At 37.6% G+C, this 21,912-nt stretch overlaps 1 protein-coding gene across 8 annotated transcripts in view; it reads left to right on the forward strand.

The window, feature by feature from the left end:
• Dennd1a (DENN domain containing 1A) overlaps positions 1-21,912 on the forward strand; it is a 515,895-nt gene that overhangs the window by 168,729 nt on the left and 325,254 nt on the right. For 7 of the 8 annotated variants that reach the window (XM_047525191.1, XM_047525194.1, XM_047525192.1 and 4 more), the window contains exons 4-5: positions 4,457-4,506; positions 14,786-14,905. In XM_047525191.1, the coding sequence (XP_047381147.1) occupies positions 4,457-4,506; positions 14,786-14,905 (170 nt within the window). The remainder of the gene's footprint in view (positions 1-4,456; positions 4,507-14,785; positions 14,906-21,912) is intronic. The other variant, XM_047525193.1, reaches the window with a different exon arrangement.

Here is a 21,912-nt window from a genome sequence, read left to right on the forward strand (position 1 = left end):
AAACCCAGGAAATGTTCTCCCACAGTTTCCCACCTCTCCCTCCTTCACTTTCTTTTTTTTGGGTAAAGGTAAATTATCAATTGCTCTCTCAGCTTTCAGCAAGCCACAAGAGGCTAATTGTGGCTTTATCTATTTCAAAATACCTTCACTTATTTATGCTTTTCATTTAAATGTTTTCCTGCACACATTTTTTTTCCCCTTTTGAACTATAAGAATGTGCCTCATCTCCCCACATTCTACATCTCCAGTGGACATTATGATCAGCTTTGTGCTTTTATCTTTCAGATGGCATTTATTTGTGGGTTATGTATGTCTGTGTCTGACTCATTTGTTTTCATTTGCCACATAATACTAAGTTTTGTTTGTAGGTTTTAATGAAGCAATGAAAACAAAATATTGGTCTTTTGAAACAATAGCTATTACAAAATTGCCTATACTCCCTTACCTTGTACCCCAAACTCAGGGTGAATTGGTAAAATCTAATGATTAATAATCCCAGTTAACTTCATTGAACTTAGTCTTCAAGATAGGATCCTATAATGGATAATATTATAAATTTAAACCTTTACCAGGTTTTTAAGAGATTGGCTCAGTGCCACAACACATCTACATTTCCCACATTGGAGCAAATTCCCTTGATGAACTTTCTGACCAGATGAGAATTTGAGTTGGGTGAAATAAATCAGGTGTAGATGGGGATGAACCTTGGTTCATTTCTGAATTTCATTTGCAAGTGTGTCCAGTGTTAGTTGTTTTATTTTCATATTTTGGTTCATACTTGGCTTGGGGTCTCCTTGTGGGTAGAGCTTTGTGGACATTGTTGGTTTTCTGCTACACATTGCAATCTGCCATTTAATATATGCTCAACTGAAAGGTTTGTGTAACTGCCTTCCCACCATAGTTCCTCCCTGCCCCCTCTGCTCCTGTTTCTTCTCACATAAAGTATCATACATTTTGTTAGGAAGAAAAGCCCTTTTGGAAATTGCCTATTTCATAAATTGTCTGGTGACACAAAGGGGTTGAATGCTGTATTCTTGTCTCATTTATTTTGAAAACTTTGCTACTGAACTCACCTTAATCAATGAGCTCAGTGTTGTCTCCAATAAGTTATGTGTTGGATATATTGATTGGGAGGGATTTTAGAAAACCCATCTGGGGTTTATAATGTCAGCAGTGTTTTGATTATGAAAAGAGTTGGAACCTGGGGACATGGAACCAGGTGGCGAATGTCCTAAAGCCCGTGGTGACATGGTGGACTGGTTCCCCCCTGGGATCTAGTTCATGCCCTGCACTTTAACTGTGGTGATTGGCTACTATAGATTCACTTTTTTGCTCATTAAAATGTTAAAAAATCAAACTGTACATAAAAAGATTTGTGAAAATATAAACTTGGGAATTGATCTGGAGAGCTGGCACACAATCCTCCTCACCCCTTGACTTCCCAATGAGGTCATTTACATTTCATCAGCTGCGCTGCATCTCGAGATCCGATTTATGTGGCAGTAGTTGAAGTTGTACTGAGGCTGGTTGTCTGAAAGAGCTTGTTTTGTGGGGGAGAACAGAAAAATTGCCTTCTATGGAAAAAGTTTCCTAGCCAAAGATACCGGTTCTAGAGAGAAAAAGGGGTTGGTAACTGGTTTAATGACTGTTTTCCCAGTAAAGTTTGTATTGAAAGACTCTGGCACGCTCTGCCATAACTAGAATGTTGAAAATACATTTAAATCAGGGGTTAAAAACCCCTCCCTTGGAGAGTGGTCTTTTCATATTTGAATAATTGTGTTTTTCTTGTGACAAAGAAGATAAGGTAATTGAATATTTATATATAAGGAAAGCATTGGTATTAAGAAAAGTGGTTACTAAACAAACAAACAAACAAACAAAAAGTGGTTTATTTTAGCAGTTTTTATTTACAGAGAACATGCTTGTTTCACAGCCCTAATCTTGTCCTCCACTTCCCAAACTGAGAGGTAGATACTTCACTTCTGATTGATATCATATGTGAATATGCCTAGCACCGAGTAGATGCTCATTTTTGTTTTCCTGTGACAGCACACCATCAACTAGTTTGACTTAAATTGGAATATAAAGTTCTCCCAATATCACAAACATGAAGAAACATATTGTAAAGTACAAACATGTGTCTACATTTGCCTGTATTTCCTTTCCCTTCCACTCCCTCTGTCCCGTTGCTTAATTAGATTTATCACTATTTTCTTGGGTAAAAAGGAAGATTTGTGTGAGGTGGGTTACACTTAGCCTGTTTGGTATTTTGTTATTTGTTAATAGTATTATCTGCCAGAGAAGTTTAAGATTGGTTATTACTCTTGACATTAGAAAGTGGTAAGCAGTTGCTGTATTGTAGTGAGTAATAAATTGGGCAAATTAGATTTTTTGACTGCTGTAGAGCATGATGCTTTCTCATAGCCATGGGGGTTCTTTTTTAAAAAAAAATCTTTTGAGGCCTTTTGCCAGCACAACTCCAGCACAGAGTACAGAAATGCTTTATGCACCTGAAACTTTTGAGGAGTAAAAGATACCTGTCTTTGTAGCTGATGTTGGCAGTGAGTGAGCACTTAGTACTGAGTTTTAAAGAATATTGAAGATAAGAGATACTTTGGCGTGCTATTTGAAAGTTGGAGTTGATTTTTTTGCATAAGTCATAAGAGTTTTGTGTTTGTGATTTATAGTCTATTTTATAATTACCCCAAACTAGAGACCATAAAGTGACTGTTTTATATGATCTCTTTTCTAATACTTGCCTGATATTGACATGACACAGTGAGAGATTGCTCTTGATGTGATTCTGTGAGGCTAACTATTGTATTTAAACAACTGTTTTAAAAGCAGTATGTATGGGCCTCTGAATGCCACATTATAAAATTAATTTTTTATTAGTAATGCCTCTTAGAATGTGCTGAGGTATTCTTATCTACTCTTTTTCGTTTTTGTGTTTCCTATTCATTACTCTTTCATGGCATGCCTTAACAGTGCTGTGATACACATAGTACCAGTTCAAGATGATATTAAAAAATAGGATATGCTCAATTGAATTATGTAGGCGGAACATGCTCTGGCAGAGCAAGTCAATGTGCTTTCTGCTTCATTGAGTGGGTTATTAGATTGATGTGGTTTATTTCTTAAATGATAGAACTGGTTTTAAAAATAAATGAAGCGAGAAGCATCAATTCAGTTAGCATTGATAATTCATTATTATTGGTTAGAAAAGTGCTACATTTGTAAACCGATCTTTAATTTATCACTTGGATTAGGATTTGCAGTAGGCTGGTTTGTTTTAATTTGAAACAGCTTCCCAGTGACTGAAAAATGTGTTCTTCATTTTGTCTTGAAGTTGGGATTTTAAATAGTTAAAAAGAAAATCAAATGCATGAAAGGAATACTTTTTTTAAAATTTATAACATTGGCTTATGAACGTATGATAAGCATCAACTGTGGGCTATCCAAGCCTGCAGTTAAATTAAGTCAAGCTAAAGAAAGTCCTATGAAGAAAGTAGTAATTACGTGTATATGTGTTTACATATGTGTTTAGCTATGTGTATATATACTGCATATGTGAAAGGGGCCTGTTAGAAAAGCCCTATGACATTGTATGCTATGACTGATGTGGAGTGTTTATTCTTGTCTTAATGTAAGAAGATTGTCTTTTATGAAAACAAGTCTTTGAGATGTCATGCTGCTTTTTGTGCTCTGTCCTGAATGTTGTCCTTGGTTTTGTGTACGTGGATATTTGTTTTAAAAAGTTTCAGTCTGGTAGTTTGCTTTGGATTTTCATAAATTATTAACAGGTAAGATATTATGATAATGGTATTTAAATAAAAAATATTGCACACATACAGTGTTTACAGTTTGATCCCAAAACTAATTTCTGCCCCAAATGGCAACTTTATAAACTAAGTATATGAAGTTTTGAACTTTAAAAGATGTAATTGACAATGTTCAGGGACAATTATCTTCAAGTTGGCTTTCTATTCTGCTGTGATTTGGCCTATTGATATTGGGAAGTGTTGTCTAATCCCGGCCCCTCTGTTCCTAGGTAACAGGCAAAAACAGTGCCAGCAACAGCGGCCCTGCCAGGCCAAACCCATGTGGCTTGGTGTTATTCACTCTGATCCATATGGTCAGGCTGGAGATGGTCCCTGGAGGGGTGTTAACACTCAGCAACCCAACCGCCTCCCTCCCTTCAGAGCTTTCCTGCATGGCTCCTGCTGCTTGCCCATGTGTGATTCTTGATTAATTTTTCATTTTTAATGAAGTTTGATCATGTTTATTATTTCTCATGATTGACTGCCTGGTACTCCTCCCATGTAATTGATAAAGCCCATATTTCTTCATCTGTCTTCTCTTTCTTTAGGGTAAAGTTGCTAGATTGTGTGCTGTGGTTAATGTTAGATTTATTGGTCCCATTAGATGTATAAATTATCTCTCCTTCTCTCCACAGGAAGTTCTACAGACTTTGACCAAGTTTTGTTTCCCCTTCTATGTGGACAGGTAGTGTCAGATTTTCAAACTTTATTAGAAAAAAAGTGTCAATAAACCTGTTATAGAAAATAAAAACCATACCATTCTTAACATTCTGTCTGTTTAACCATCATTTTAAACACCAAAGTTCCAAGGAGAGTTGTATTATTCTCCTTTCCTGGGGATTTTATTGACACTATCAAAAAGTTTAAAGCTTAGAGCTTTGTATTGTTTAGTTTGTGAGATGTATTTTATATTGCATTTTATATTGGTTATTAGACTTAAACCATGATTAAGAATGGTTGGTATTTAATCCAGTGCTGTTTGATTTTTATTTAAACATGAATATATTTGGCTTAAATAATATTACACAACTCCATGACCTTATGAGTATTGTATAGATTGTGTTTTTCCTAGACTTCAACTTATAATTTAAATCAACATAGGCCTATCTTGTTTAAAGGTATTCAGCTAATTAAAAGGCATGTTGCTAAATAGTGTTTTACATTTTGTTTTTGTGACTAAGAATGGTAATATCTCTGGGGAAATCAGCATTTTCTATAGGTTTATAGACTACACAACATCTAAACATTTCCTTAGTATTTACATTATGATAAACTGTTTCTTAGAGAGGTACAAGTGTAAGAACACTAAGGTAACTAAAATAATCTGAGGGTTTTATTTTTGTTGTTGTTTTTTAAATAAGCCACTGTTTAATGGTAACAATTTTAGAAAAACTTTTTCTTCTACTTTATAAAAACTAATTTACTAATTATATTAATATAGCAACAACAAAATGATCTTTATCTTTCTTTTTTTTCAGGAAATGTCCCTGTGTTTTTCTCTAGAGTTGAAGCATTCTTTTTTGCAGTCATTCATTTGTCCACTTGATTTCTATCTCTCCTCAATCTTCTCTTAGGAAAATTGAATTATGAAATTATGCATAATATTTTTAAAATTCCACTTTTAGTGACAGAGAAGTTGAGGGAAATAACCATTTTAATTAATTCCATAATATATTCCAAAAATGCTATAAAATGTACCCATCTTCAGGAAGGTTCTATTGTGTATTTCAGTGTACCCAAGCAAGGCAGGATCTGAAGGATTTTAGTGATTTAGAGTACATGCGGATAGTGTGCTGCTTGTTTTTGTTTTTGGGTTTTTTGGTCCTGTTTTTTGTTTTTTGTTTTGTTTTCCTCTGTAAACCTAAAAGTGGTGTGAGATGGGAATTGGTGGCCAAAGGAGTTTTAAAAAGTTCTAAAAAGCAACTCTGGAATGTTGCCAGCCACTTAATCACTGCTCTCCCTGGCTCTAACATGTTATTTTTTAAGCTAATCAACTATTGTAGTATTTCCAGACTCAGATCTTTTTAAACCCTGGTACCAGGGATGTTTTAGTAGCAGATTGATGCTCAAAACAGAGTACCCTTAATTTTAAGAGGTTCAGTCTTTGTAATGAGAGTCCTCTTGTTTCTTCTTTATCCTAGTTCTTCTAAAAATAGCAAGGAAGTAGAGTTTTGTTTAGAGATATTTAATGCAAACTTCACATTTATATGTATGAATTAGTGATGCATGAAATCTCCCCGAGTCACTTACAAAATGTATTACAAATTATGGAAAGGACATATTTATACAAAGTAATAAAACTGAAATGTTTTTAAATGTAGTTAGATGTTTAACAAAGGAAAATTAAGAACACATTTTTAATGTGATTTCTTGTTAGAGTAGTGATCTGTTTTGGCTGGGTGTTTTGGCTTTGTAAATAATATTGGAAGAAATGCACAATGAGATTGTCTCTTCCCAGACCCCAACACATACCACACACTTCTGTTTCTCTTGCTTTCCCTACATGCGTACCTCTCTACTCACCTACCTCTCTGGATGACTACATTCTGACATGGAAGAGAAAGCAGTTTGTTCAGTGATAATTCTAAATCTTTTTTTTTATTACCAGTAATGTTGGGAACATTTTCATTGTCATTGGAAACATTTTTCCTCTAAAATGAATTTATTTAAGTTACCCTCCCCTAATCACGTTCCTCACGTGTTTTTGATAGAATGACTTTGGAGACAGAGAAGTCCTTTTATGAATATATTTTATCCTTGCCATGTACTACTGTATTCTTCTTACATTGTATTATATTACATGCCCTATAGGTATTGGTAACTTCTGTGATACCAAAAACAAATAAGCAAACAAACAAAAACCCCACTCACTCTATTTTGTGGACTGTATTTGATCTTTTCTGTTTCCCTACCTCTAACTTTGGCCTACGTTAATGCAGAAGAGAGAATTATAATTAAGTTCATTTACAAGACATGCAAAGGATTTAATGTTACCATTTTTTTTATTAGTTTGCAGTTAGCACTGTCAAATGGATATGCCCAGATTCTTAAACCCACAAAACTCCCCAGGTGTATTTATGATATTGCTGGACTTAGAAAACATACCAGCATGGGAGATGAGCAGCACCCCAGGTGATTGATTCAAAAGAGAAAGCTTCCTAATATTTTTAGTATCTGTGCTTTTCTACCCTAAGGAACAGTAATACAACTTTCTGACATTTCTAGTCTGTATCAAGAGTGGGATTTTCACAGTCATCATCAAATCACCCGTTAACATTGACATCTTGCTGTCTCTTGTGTTGTTTTAAGTTTTTTCTTTCTGAAACTAGGACTTATGAAAAATAACAATGCTAGTAACTGTTCAAAAGAAGGTGCTTTCTCTTGTATTATCTCATTTTATCATCTACCATAAGAGGTAAGAACAAGTACCATTATCTTCATTTGAAACAGTCTAAGTTGTGTGGAAATTGTGATGAACCCAAGGTTGGTTTAGGCTGCCAGTCTATCCTAGATTTCTTTCCCCCAATGAGTACATTTTTCAGTAGACCACTTTGTGGGGAAGAGCAGTCACCAAGCATAGAGGGAGGAAAAGAAGGAAATTAGCATTTGAGTTTCTAATTGATTCTAGCCCATGTGCTGTCCACTCTTGTTACTCCCTCATTTATTCTTTCCCAGCTGTTGTAAGAGAAAGGTATGTCCTTCCTCCCTCCAGAAGAGCAAAGGAAGGTTCAGGATGTGTAGCATTATGCTGGGTGATGTGCAGGATATGAAAAGTGTCTCAGACTTGGAGCACTGCCCTCCATGTGTTCCCAGTCTAATCTAAGAAGTGTTATAAAGGCATTTAAAACAATATTCAAAAGGATGGGGAGGTTATAGAAGACTGAAATGGTCAGAGAAAACTTGTTATGGTGGGTGAGACTCATGTTGAGTCTGCCAGGCCAGCAAGAAGTGGGTAAGTGGAAGGGGGAGCCTAACACCCCATATGCACTGCAGAGCAAAGCAGAGGAGAAACCCTGAGTGAGCCTGGAGATGTTCAGCTAGAGCAGATGGAGCCTGCTGGGGAGAGGGTGACGTGTACCACGATAGCTTGGGCTCTGGCCACAGGAGGCCTTGAAAATGTGTGGGAGCAGGACTGCAGGATTTTAAAGCCGAGATTCATCTGGTTGGAGCACCCAATTTTATGGAAGGGAAGCCAAGATCTGCAGAGGGGAAATGACTTGCTTATTGTCACAACTAGGTAGTTACAGGCTGGTAAAGAATAGGTACTTCTGCTCCCAGTCCAGAGTTATTTCTACCCTTCTCTGTTCTTGAAGCTTGTAGTGGAGAAGAGTAATAAAGTATCAGTATCCAGTTCTCTGTATTGCTCTCAAAAACTTTTCATTATTATTGATGAAAGCAGTCCCTAAATAAAAGACGTGTCCCATTCCATATTGTGGTTGGTAGTTGCTTGCACTTGATAGCTGACAACCAGCCTTAGGTAGTCAGAGCACTCATCGGAAGGTGGAAAAACTATTCCTTTCCATGTTTGTGCTTATCCTCTTTCAGAACTCAAAGTCAGTTCCCATTCAATTGCCCTGTGACTTATCCTCTTTCAGAACTCAAAGTCAGTTCCCATTCAATTGCCCTGTGACTTATGCTTGTACCCACAAATGAAATGAAATCAGTGTGAAATGAAATGACATCAAACTTTTAGGGACAGAGTCATCATTTAATAATTTCAGATGTAACCACAGATGCAAATGTGGTTCATATGCTACTTATCATTTTTTTAAATTTATCTGTTATGTACTAGACATTGTGCTGTGTTCTTTTCTTGCACTGAAAGGTAATGCATTGACAAGGTTACATTATCACTGTACCACATAGGAGGAGCAGAGGCTTAGGTAGGTTCAATAACATGCTTGAGGTCTGGTTCCTACTGAGCAGTAGGACTGTTTTTGGAACCCTCATTTGTTTGATCTCCAATTTCATCATACTTTTTTGGTTATACCATACTGCCTCCATTAGGTCCACCACAGTATAAAGCAATCAAAAAACATTTTTTTCCAACTTCAAAAGCAATATATGTAGTTAGTGTAGAAAAGTAGAAAATTCAGATAACTGAGAAGCCCATGTGGACACAACATGATTAGCACATTTGTATCTATCTTCATGATCTTTCCTCATTCCACCTCCATGCATTTACCCTGCTCTAATTTTCAAATGAGATCCATTCAGCTCACGTTAGTCCTTCAGTTTACCTTCAACTATGGGTACAGCTGTGTGCCCTGTGATTATTTTGTGATTAGATAACAGCAAAGCCATTGGACCTTGGTGGATAGAGCATTAGGGGTGGCAATATGGAGATCTAGATTCTTTTTGGGTGCTACCACTCATTGGTGCTTGAGGCAGGGGACTTCTCTGAGGGCTTTCATGTCTTCATGGATAAATTGAGGGCATTGAATGAGTTCTTTACTGTTGTTCTAGTTTTGATGCTTTCTAATTTTAGAATTATTCATTTGCTTTGCCAGGCCAATATAGGCAAGGGAGTAGACAGATCTATATATTTTTTTAGAATTTTCTGGTAGGTTTTTCAAGCAGATAAGTATTGCCTTATATCTGTCACTGTGACCTAATGTTGATCCCTAGCCAGGGGTGAGTGTCATTCTCACCACTTGGGTCGCTGAGCAGGAAAGGTGAGAAACTTGAGGCTTAGGTAGATGAAAGGTGTTTCTTTGGAAGGAAGTGTTGAGATGCATGGAACTACATGTTGGAAGATACGGTGGTTTGATAAAGCTTCATTTCTAACACCCCATATGCACTAAGGCAGAAGATGGATTGACATACATAGCTCAGCAGATAACTGGTTAGTAAGCTACAATATGTAGGGGCTGACAAAATGTTTCCATTTTACCTCTTGAATTTTATAATTGTAAAATGATCATTTTTATTGTGTACCTACTATACCTGGTATGCTAATTACTTTATTTTATTTCTAATCCTCAAAAACACTCTGCAAAGTGGTTTTACTGATTCTGCAGATGAGGTCAAAGAGTTATGATAACTTATGTATGCGAGTAGCATATCTAGGATTTTAAAGTCCGGACCTTAATGTTTGTCTTCTCTCCCTTGCGTCATCTGCCTCTGCCTCTGTTGAATCAATCCTAACAGCTTAAAAACAAGTCCTGATATTCTGCCTTCCTACAAATAATATCCACCATTGACTCTTTATTCCTATTCAATTATTGTTGAATTCTCTACTTTGTGAAAGAGTTATCTACACACTGCAGTTTATTTCCTAGTAGTCTTCAGCCTTTCTCTTACTTGACATTCAACTAGAGCTCTTCCTATTGAGGTCATTTGAAACTTCCATATTGTTCAATGTAATAGACATTTTTTCTCTTCTCATCTTGATTCATGGATACAGATGACCTATCCCTCTTGTTTGTTCTGCTTGCTGGTTCTTCTATTTTCCTTGATGGTCTCTGTCCTCCACCCATCCTTTCAACTGGTGTTTCTATGAATGAGTCCTGGATGCTCTTCTGTTTCTTTGCGCTCTTTCTCTAAAGTGAATTCATCTTTACCATGGTGTTAAATACCATCTGTGTGTAGATGATTTCCAAATTTATAGCTCCAATTCAAACGTTTCCTCTGATTTCCTAAGTAGTATGTTCAACTCTGTACTTGACATTTCTATGTAGATGTTTTACAGGCTTCTCAGACTTAACATATCTTAAATGGAACTCTTGGATCTCCCCCCAAAACTTAAGTCTTTCCTATCATTGAATGGTAATATTCTGCCTCTTTGCTTCTTAGTTTTCAGCAAGCCTATCATTCCTACCTGCTGACTATAACTTGAACTCTCTACCCCTCTCCATCTCTACTCCCCCTGCATGACTTAATGTTACCTGGACTACTATAACAGCCTCCTAATTACTACCTCTGCTCTGACTTCTGCCTTCTTCCAAATTGTTCTCCACCTAACAGTTGGATAAAATTTTCAAAACTATGAACTAGACTATTTTTCTCTTGATTAAAATTATTTGATGGCTTTCCATTACCTTTACCAAACAAACAAATAGAAACCCCAAAAAAGTCTTTATTCTTTACATGACCTATGAGGCAGGCACTCTGCATGACCAGGTGCTTGCTCTGTGCAACAACTTGCTGCCATTTTTTTTTTTTTTTTTTTTAATCTCCTGTGCTTTAGCTCTACTGGTATCATTTTAGTTCCTTGAACAAGCCTGGCTCCTTCTGGCATCCAGAATCTTTGCATAGCTCTTTTGTTCATCTGAAACACTTCAGACCCTTGCTTTCTGTATGGCTGCTCCATCCCTTTTGTATTTAGTTCATTATTGTCATCCCTGAAAAGCTGCCTCTGACAGACCTCATTCTCTTAATCCTCTAGTCCTCTGTTGTTTGCCTCTTTGAGACACTGTATGTTTTTTGGTATACTTGATTATTATTTCTTTCCAAGAAAATCGTAAGCTTTATGAGGGCATGGACCCTGTTTATATTGTTCACTGTTGTGTACCTGCACTTGTTACATTGCCCAGTGTAATTATAGATTAGTCTGCAAAATGGATAACTTAGCTGAAAGTATAGTAGGGTGATCCTGGCCCTGATCTTGGGTTTATTTCTGGAAATACTCAAATTTGGTGTCTGTAGCTTAATGTATAATCCATTTGCTAAGACAACTATCTGCGTTCTTCACATACTATATTTCCTTAAACTCAGGTGACACTTCTCAAGGAGGCATTTAATTATGTTTCATACAGCATGGCAGATGGGAAGGACATTGAACTAGAAGTGGGTTTGGATTTTTGTCCCAGCCCTGATTACTTTGGGGAACAAAACCAAATTCTAAGCCTCAGTTTTCCCATCTGTAAAACAAGAGATTTGAATGAGATGGTTTCTATGGTTCCTTCTGCTTTGAGCACTGTGAAATCTCTGATTCTTGTAGAAATCATGGATACCCACTGGAGATAAACCTGGAAACTGTGACCTTTAAGGAAAGGATCCCTTCCCTAGTGATTTTTGTGAACGAGAGTGAGCACTCCCATAGAGACCTCAGCAAGTGGAGAGAATGAATGACGAGTTTCTTGGGAGATTTGGACCCTGAAAGTTAACCTCGGCCTGCCCCAACAGATTTTTAGTTTATTGGAAATTGTCCAAGGGAGAGATATATAGAGTCAACTGGTTTTGAGCTTTTGATTTCTTGTAATTCACATAATTCAGAATTTAAAAAGTGAATCAGTTGAGAATATTTTGTCCCCTTATGAGCTGTGTCACCCCACAAAGAATCTTTCATTTGAAAGCAAACTTGAATTACTTGGTCCCCCAGAGGACTACTCTTACTGATAAAATCAACAGATATGAGAGAAATAAGGTTGAATTACTACTTTCATTCGTAAGTATTAGAAAGCTGAGTCAGGAAGAAGATTCTATGTAAGCACATGATTTTAATGTGGATTTTACTTTTTGATCAGTTGGTAATGGTTTTGTCTTCCTTTTATTAATTATTCCTACTAAGGACTGACCTTTATGCAGATGTCAATTCCACTGATTCCCAAAACAGTCTTTGGTTTGGGTAGCAGTTTTTCATTGTTATTCCAGGTGAAGAAACTGAGGACTTACTCGTTTAAGTAACTCACTAAATTAAGGCCCCGTTAGCGGTGATTGACTTGGGCTCTGAACCAAGTAAATGACTAATGAGTCTTTCTTTGAGCCTACAGTGTAGCTAAACACATTTTCCAGCATTTTAAATAGTTATGAAAAGATAGTAGGAAATTAATGACATCAAATTCATAAGTTGTGTTCATTGTGTCCTTTTCTTAGAGATCCTGAGTGTTTTCTTTTCATCAATGCCTTCTCTTTTAAGATGCTTCTCAGTATTTTTTTAAACACCCTATAAGTGAATTCATACCCTGAATTAAAAACCGAACAGTCATACTTGGTATGATCACATAGTAGTATTTTGCAAAAGCATGACCTTTTTTGTGACTCAGACTCATTCAGACCTGTTGCTTTAAATATTTTAATAAAACAGGTTTTCCGCTCCTCCATTGAGGCCCATTTTTCTCCCCAATCACTTTAATTATGTGAGCTAGAATCCTGTTTCTCACACATCTTCAGTTCTCAACCTTGTTAAAATTAATCATATAATCCCCCTTTAAAACATAGTATTAAATCACCATAGTAACACAGTATCCAAGCTTTATAGATAAAACATAACAGCCATAAGAAGGTAGCATTTGGTGTCCCCTTGACAGCTCTATAACTTTTATAGAAATATGTTCCTTCTCCTGGCTGTGTAAGGTGTAGGGATGGCATTACTTACACCAACTTTATTACTACCTTGTTTAAAAATTGCCACCTTGTTTTTGTTCACCTTCCTAGTTAAATAAGGAGAGCTGAACACTTTTCTTTCTGAATTATTTTCCTATACTCTAACCACTCTCCAATGAATGGGATTGTTTCCTTAAGTATAGCTAGGCAGGGTCCTTGACCTTTGTACTGGGATACCTTGAAAATCCCTTTAATTTTCTTATATGACTTGCCTAAGGAAATTTTGGAGAGAAAGCCTATCCCATATTTGAAAACTTAATTCAAATAATATCCAAAGACTCAATAAGAATTCTGTTTTGGAAAGAGAAGTGGGGAAGCCATGGATTTTTCATTGCCACTAACCATTTATAAAGTAAATTATAGGTGATAGCATCAAGTTGAATATTTTACCAATTTGAGTTTTTAAAAATAAAATATAATGTGATATGTACAATATGAGTTGATGAGTCCCTTTGAATAATTGAGTGTCAAATTCTAAAATATTATGTTACTATAAATTTATGCATTAGAATTTGGCATGCTTACATTTTTTAAAAAAGGAGTCCAATGCAAGGTAACTGATAGACTGATTTTAAATAGTGGATTTTAAAATACTTTGCAGCTTTTAAAATGTTTCTATACTAATCTAATTAGTAATATGTTTTTAAATTTTTGATAGATATTTTCTATCTTATATTGCTTCTATGTATTATTTGCTACTTTTTTGCTTTGCAGGAATTTTTAGGATTTTTCTTTAATGTCTTTGCTTAAAATATTGCTTCCATTTCTTAAAAAGCACTTTGCAATGCTTAACATTTTGGTATTTTGGTCCTCTAAAGTATGAAATATGTTTTTCATAAATTCAGAAATTATGAAAGAGGCAGGAACTTAGGAAAGTAATACCTAACCCTGCCCTTTTTCTTTCCAGTTTGAATGCCAGCTCCTCTTAGTAGCTCTGTGAACTTGATTCAGTTCTCTGCCTATTCTTCCCTTTAGTATCCTTCTCTGTAAAATGGAAATATCACTGAAATTCCAAGGTTGTTGTAGGAGTAAATGAGATGGTATATTAAATATCTAACTGACACGTAGAAGTAACTTAAATGCTGCTGCTGCAGTTACTGTTAGTTTCTTCTTTTTTTTTTTTTTTTTTTTTTTTGCGGTGCTGGGGATTTGAACCCAGGGCCTTGTGCTTGTGAGGCAAGCACTCTACCAACTGAGCTATGTCCCCAGCCCCTACTGTTAGTTTCTGAACTAGAGTTGTCAGGTGAACATTGTTAACAGTTGGCAGAGTGGCTGCTGGAATCAGCAGCTTTTTGCCACTTCCCAGCTGGTACCTTAGGCAGTGACTTTCTTAGCTCTTTGTTCATCTATAAAATGAAGTAGATAGAATGCATCTTTTCGGATTGATGGCCCGAATGCCGATGGTATGAGAGTGCCGATAATTTTTTTGGTGGTCATTAGAACAAACTGTCTTTTTTTTTTTTTTTTTTAAACTAGCTCACAGTCTGTTCCCTTGAAGTGTGTAAATTTTAAGTTCATTTATAAACTGTTCCAGTGAGAGAGGAAATGTTATAGGTTCAATGACTTGTTGTGATTAGATATTTTATCAAGAAACTTACTGCACGTTCATCTCTCCCTTTGTTCTCCTTTTGCCACAGCCTCACAGTTAGCCAAGTTGGCCAGAACTTCACATTTGTACTTACTGACATTGACAGCAAACAGAGATTTGGATTCTGCCGGTTATCTTCAGGAGCCAAGAGCTGCTTTTGTATCTTAAGGTAAGAGGGAGAGGCTTTGGCCATTGGTTCTGTGAAACAATGTCAGCTTTTGTGTTGTTCTTTTGTAATTAAGTTTTCCAGCCGTTGTTCTTATTTTCCTGTTTCCTACAAGTCACTGCACTTGGGGAGAAGGACTTCGCAGTGTTGTTTTTGCACTTGGAGTTTTGCAGATAATTGTATTTATTTACTTGTATCATATCCTTCGGGCGGGAAAGGCCCATTGCTCCTGTGTAGCATGTGGAAGCTGGAGAGTCCGCATGGCTTTAGTTCCTCCTGCTGTTATCTGGAGCTGTCAAAAATTAGCCTGTTAGGCTTTCCTGTGGACATTTTGTGTATGTAAGATTATTAATAAAGTATGTGTCTGCAGCTTGGGACATCTTGCAGACATGGGTTGTGTCCTCCTCTAAGCAACACCCTTGCCCCCTTTGGGTCAACGAATGAATAACTGCTTCCCAACTTGGCTACCTCTGTAGTGGTTTTTAAAAAGTGCAGACTCCTGTAAGAAGGCTTCTTTAGGACTTCCGAAATCCCCTTCACACACCAGAGCCACACTGGCTTAATGCTCTGTTTCCTTCTGCCAGAGGGGTTAGTGTGTTCTGGGACTGGAGGATGTGTGGAAATCTGATTTTGGAACTGCTGGCTCTGTGGGCTCCTGCTGGGCGCCTCCTGAGGGGGAGGTAAAGGCATCCCACGCGCTCTCTTCTCCATCTGCCCTGGTTAAGTAGGTGTCGGAGGGGCCTGCCTCCTGTCTCTCTCTGCTCATGTGGAGCAGCCCAGGCAAGGCAGCAGGGAGGCGCCCATGACAAAATCCGGGCCCCAGGCTTGGCCTTGGCCCTGGGCCTGGGGATAAAAGGCCAGACCTCTATGGATTCCAGAAAGGGTAGTTCTCTGCTGTACTACTCTTTGCACTTCCTTTGTCTTCTCACCAAGAAAAGACCCCCCCTACTTCCTGTCCCTCAGACCCACACAACCACATGCCTTAGGGCAAGAGAGGTTACCTTTTGAAGAGCCTTTGCTCATTGTCAACCTGGACTGCTATGTGTTAGCATTTCTCTGTACCAACCTTATTATCATTCTTTATCAGTGAGGTCAGCTCTCTTCTGCACCAAGCATAGCATTCATAATCTGGGCACTAGAGACCAACTGCTGGAGAGCCATCAGGAAGCAGGCAGAACCTGTGTGCAGCTGTTTTCAAGCCTGCCTTTGCCTTCGTAGCCCATGCCCAATGACTACCTGCCCAGAGGACTCAACTTGGATGTCAGTGATTATATACTTCACAATTTGACAATAATGGCAATTTTTTTTCCTTTTAAAGAACTTTTTCTCTTCCATTTTTGTCTTTTGTATTTTAGCCTTGGCCAGGACACTGCTTTTATATTGTTCATATAAGGGAGGTGAGGGCTTAACCTGAGTTCTTAAGTTACACAAAAAGGGGTTTTTTCCAGTAATATTTTGGGCTACAATGTTTCTTTCTTTCTAAATTGGAGTGTGTATGTACATGAGCACATACATGTGTACTCTTTTTAAAATTTTTTTTTCATTTTTAAATTTGTTTTAATTATACATGACAGTAGAATGCACTTTGATACATGTATAATGGAATATAATTTCTCATTTTTCTGGTTATACATGATATAGAATCCCACTGGTCATAAACATGTGTACTCTTAATTAGGCACTATCACATTCACTCAGCAAATTTCTGAGAGTGAAAAACTGTTTAAAAATTTAATAGACTGATCCTCAGTATAAATAAATAAATAAATAAATAAATAAATTTATTTTAAAATTGCCCTCATCTGATTCTGGAGTTTGATTTTGTATGCCTATATGTGGGGTTGTGGGTCGTGGAGTTTGTGTCTGTGAGAAGCCAGTTGAGTAACCTTCATGCTGTCATCATTTAGAATGAAAAATAGTAGCAATTGGTGTGTTTTCTATTATACTCAGTTGGAACTATAGAGAAAAATTTGGTGGCTTAATTCATTCATTTGTTTGTCAACCCTTAATTGAATGCCTACTATTAGCTAGTTCCTGCCCTTGAGGAGTTCTCAGACTAGCAGGGAGATGGATGATCACATAATAGTGTGCTATGTATAATACATAGGATGATCTCAAGGCACAGTGTCTTCTTCTTGTTGACTTTCCAGTGCCAGAATATAGTGATTGGCACTAGAAATAAAAGTCTTATATGAATTTGGGATATTCATTTTGTGGGTATTTATCATAATGGGAAATAAATTTCTCTTTGTCTTACCTAGCCTGAGCCTGAGCTGCAGCACTTTCCCTGTTTGGTTTGGGAACACTGATAAGTTTAAACTAGCATATGAACAGAAGGGTCTGTTGTTGGTGGCATGTCCAGTGGGGAGTAGTGGGTCTGCCCAGAGACTGAAGGATAGTTTGGGACTGGTGAATTACGAGCTTTATCTTTTGTTGCTTTGTCTCTCTGCTTTCTTCAGATGATTTCTGTTTACATGATCTGTGCCTTGAGGGCTGGTCACACTTCACAATGTGCTCAGTGGCACAGCTCATGTCTGTGCATAAGCCACCTCAACTTTTGCTTTCCATTCTTCTCATGAGGGATGTAGCTCCCATTAGTGGTGTGTGTGAGAATCTGCCTCTGCCATCCCCAAATTTAGCTGCTTCTTCCCTGCCTGCTCTCTCAGGCTTATATACTTTGTGTCCCCTATGAACCACTGTACCTTCTCTGCCTTCATACATCTACCCATTCTCTGAGAGCAGTCTTCTCCAGTTAGAGACCACATGATTCCCTCCTCTGGGCACACCCTACATGCTTTACATACCTCAGTCACACACTCATATGCTATGATCTTCCTGTGTCTTTGTCTATTGGATAATCAGCTCTTTCTGGTAAAATCTGAGTCTTAGCTCTGTATCTCCAGCACTTAGAGTAGTGCTTGACCAAGCTACAGTGTGCCTGGTATTCAGAGAAAGGGAGATGCACAGAGAATGGAAGGACAGGGTGCTGAAGTCTCTAAGTGAAAATATGGGCCTCATGGGCGATTAGTTCAACGAGGAAAAGTGAAATATAGTTATTGGAAGAAGCATAGTCCGTACCACCAAGCTCATTTCATACCGGTTATAAGAGGTGCACCTTTGAATCTTGCAGGGGTGGTCCAGTGTTGAGTGGCAGATGTCATGTCCATAAAGCATTAGGTCATCTGTATTATGAAATTTCTTAATTTCACAATGAAATGTTCTTTGACATCTTTTATACAATGTAACTTAATTTATTATTTTTAGTTTTATTTTCTGTCCCCACCAGAGTGTAAACTTCAGGATGGTTGAGAGTTTTTATTCTTTTTTTCCACAGATGCATCGAAGGTTATCAAAAAATATCTGACCCATGGTAGGCACTTGATGAAGGAGTGAATCCCATTTATTTAAAATTTTAAAAAACTTCAAAAAACATTTTAAAAAATATATGTTTTTTTAGTTGTAGACGAACACAATACCTTTATTTTTATTTATATGTGGTGCTGAGGGTGAACCCAGAGCCTCACACGTACTAGGCGAGTGCTCTACCACTGAGCCAAAACCCCAGTCCAAACAAAAATTTTAAGAGGGGATAAACTCTTGTCACCCCCTAACCTTGAAAGAAATGTAGTTGTATTAGCGTATAAACAAGTTGCATTAATACAAATACCAATAAAAGTCAAATGCAGTATTTCCTGCCATGGTTGATTAGTTCCTGCCTTAAAGGATTTTACTTCTTGAGATTCACCATAGTATTATTTAATGAGTTGCTGGATTAAAAACACCAACTAGGAGAATAGTTGTTATGGGTAAGTTAGTTGTTCTTCATGATAAGCCCAGGAAAGTGAGAGCATATTAGCATTTTCAGATGTTAGACACATTTATCTCAGAAATCTTTGTGTTATAAAACAAAGTTTTTCATGATTTCTAGTTTGCTCAAATGGCACATACTTCATCAAGGCCCAAACTGAAATCTGAAATATGAGATATGCTATTTCTAGCCAGTTTATGGTTTGAGGTCAATAGAAGGACCACAAAAATTCCAAGTCATAAAGTTGTTTGGAGTTATGAAAGATGTGTCATACAATAATCAGATTTCTTTATTCTTTATAAAGGAACATTACATATAGTTGTGTTCCACAATGTTCTCCATTGTCCATATGGGTCTTATTTAAGCTCTTGAGAAAACCAGAATTTTCAACCAAATAAAGCTGTTCAGAACTATTATATATTTTGGAAAAAATTGTTTTCATTAAGATGGTACCTAAATTTTTTTAGTTTAACTTTTAAAATGTTTATTCAATTCAAAAGTGTCTGAGTATCTAGGACATATCTGGAATAGGCAATACATAACACTTGGTCTTTGGCCTTTATTTTAAGTCCCATAAAATAGACACAAAGATTTATCCCCAGTTTCCCATTGGAAAACCTTTCAGATAACCACGGTCATCCAAGGTTTTGATGAGCTGAACTTGATATTACAGAATGAAAATAATTATCATTTACAGATGATAATAAAGATTTTCTGTCATTTGGAAATCTACAGTTGAATATACCTCTAGGTATACTATTCTCAGGTCTGATTTTGATATCCACCTCCCATTTCAATTCTGCAACTCTTACTGTCTTGGGAGCCACTCAATCTTTGGGAAGAGAATATGTAAATAAGCAACTAAAATATAGTGTGATAAGTGTTCTTAAAAATATGTGAACATATATTAGTTTCTTTGGGGTTGCAGTTTAGACAGTGCTCATCTCTAGTTGGTGGATCAGGGTATATTGCCAATGGGATCCATTTAAACTGGCTCAAACAGAATGAACGAACAGTTGCCTGGGAATGGATGGGGGAAAACTCTATGCAGTGAGAAGTGGTGTGTGAAGGCCCTGAGAAATGAACGGGGTATCACAATGAGAGTCCTGTGAATGCCAGTCACGGTGGAAGCAAAAGATGATGCCGCAGAAGTCTTGGTCAGATTGTGAAATGCTGGTGGGGCATGTTTAAGATTTAGATTTGCAGTGAAGGGAATGCCATCAAATGGTTTGGGGCAGGTGCTTGGGCTTTTCTGGTTATTGTTTTTTTTGGTTATTATTGATTGTTGCACAGCAGTTTGAGAGTAGCACCTGATTTAGACTGGAGTTTTCAAATCTCAACTTCAGTTTTCTGTTTGTCTTTTAAAAAACAGTTTCTGGGGCCCCTGTTGAAGAGTGATTGTTCTTCTTTCCATGCTAGCTGGCATACAAACATTTGTTTAAACTGAATCGTTTTCAATAAGAATCTTCTTCCTTCTGGAGCTCTTTCTGACCTAGTGGCAGGAACAAACATTGCATCCTTTTTCAGCCGTATTGGACTCATTTTTACACTAAACATAGAAAAGCTCAGTTTTCACAGAGAAAAAGAAGCTAGAAGTAATAAAGAGTCTGGGTTTAAGAATTCTGGCCTCCTTCTTTAACTGTTCCAGTGTTTTTTAACCGACACGTACAGTTCAGGAGAAAAATCAAAGGGCTCTGTCTCTTCAGGCAGGTGCAGAGGCAGAAGCCCTTTTGAATTGTGTGTGAGCTGCTTTAGTTTAAAGTAAGTGTTTAGGGCTGGGGGAGGGAGTTGGGGAGGAAGGCTGTGGGGACAGCTCCCAGATTTTTACCTTGAAAGCAGGTGCTGTTGAAATATTCCAGAAACAGATGGAATCTCCTATTCTTGTTTTAAGCTATTTATGGTTGTCTCGCCTGAGGGTACCCTGCTATACAAAAATGCACAGCCTGATGTTTGAGGGCAGTGTGGGCATCAAAGCTGGGGCCCCTCTGGGAAAAATCAGCCTTTCTTCCTACTGCCTGAAATGCCATTCTTGAAACATGGATTCTCAGTCTATTTAACAGAGGACTTTCCTCCGCCTTTTGAGGGTTTCTATCTCTCTGAAGCTGTTTTGATTTCTTTTTAATTCTTTCCCTTAAAAGTAAGATGGGCATTATGTCGTCGTCGTTACTTTCTGGATGATCAGTTAGGAAGAGGTCTACTGCTATGGCAGACTTACAGTTTCACCCATTGTGGGTCCTGACATGGTGACTGTCAGAAGCCAAACCCCTGGAGTGACCTTGGGTGGCTCTGGTTTACTAGGCCAGGGCCCTTTCGGAGCCCCTCAGGAGCTTGAAGTAATATTATATGTGGGAGGTGCTCATCAGAACATCGCTTTGTGGGAGGTTGTAACTTTTTTTTCTTAATTAAAAAAGATGAAGTGGTTGAGGAACATTGTATGTTTTATTGCCATACAGATGCCTTCATACTTAGAAACATAATCCTCTTGGGATCCATGACTCAACAACAGTAACAAGCTGTACAGTTTAAAGAAAATCACCTTTGAAGAGAAGAAAGGGAAACAAAACTGGCCCTGCTCTCCCAGTGGCCTGCTGTGGGAGGTGGTTTTGAGGACTGGGAAACTGGACAGTCGGAAGGGCAGGTGTGTCTTTTGCAGGAACAGCCCTGGGTTGACACCAGCAGCCAGCCTCAGGCCATCTCCTGTGGGAGGAAGCTCCTTTTCTTCTTCTGGTCCATGTCAGAGGAAACCATGCTGTCTCAGCCTTCCCTCAAGCAATCTGAGCTCAGAATAGTGGGGTATTTGAAACTCCCAAATTTGGCTAGCAGAAATTTTTCACTTTTTGAGATTGAATGAGTTACAGATAAATGATAGACATGGCATTTCCTTGCTTTGTTTTGAAAACAGAGTACTTCCTTTTCTTATGCTCATGAAGCTAAGTGCAGGGAAGCAAGTGAAACCCCACTAGGAACTTTATGAGTGCAGTTTGTTTTGTTTTTGTTTTCCTTCCCCACCTTGCTCATCTTGCTTCCTCTAATGACCACTGCTGATGACTAACCTTGTGGCATTCTGAAGATTGATAGGCTGAGTCTAGACAACTCATTGGAGAGGATGTGGTGGTGGGGAGGGGAATAACATGCATTAGGGTTTATTTAATATGCCAGCTAGTTTACAGTATCCTCTTGTATTCACGTAGCAATTCATGAA

This window comes from Sciurus carolinensis, chromosome 14 (genome assembly GCF_902686445.1).
Source record: "Sciurus carolinensis chromosome 14, mSciCar1.2, whole genome shotgun sequence".
Taxonomy (NCBI): Eukaryota; Metazoa; Chordata; class Mammalia; order Rodentia; family Sciuridae; genus Sciurus; species Sciurus carolinensis.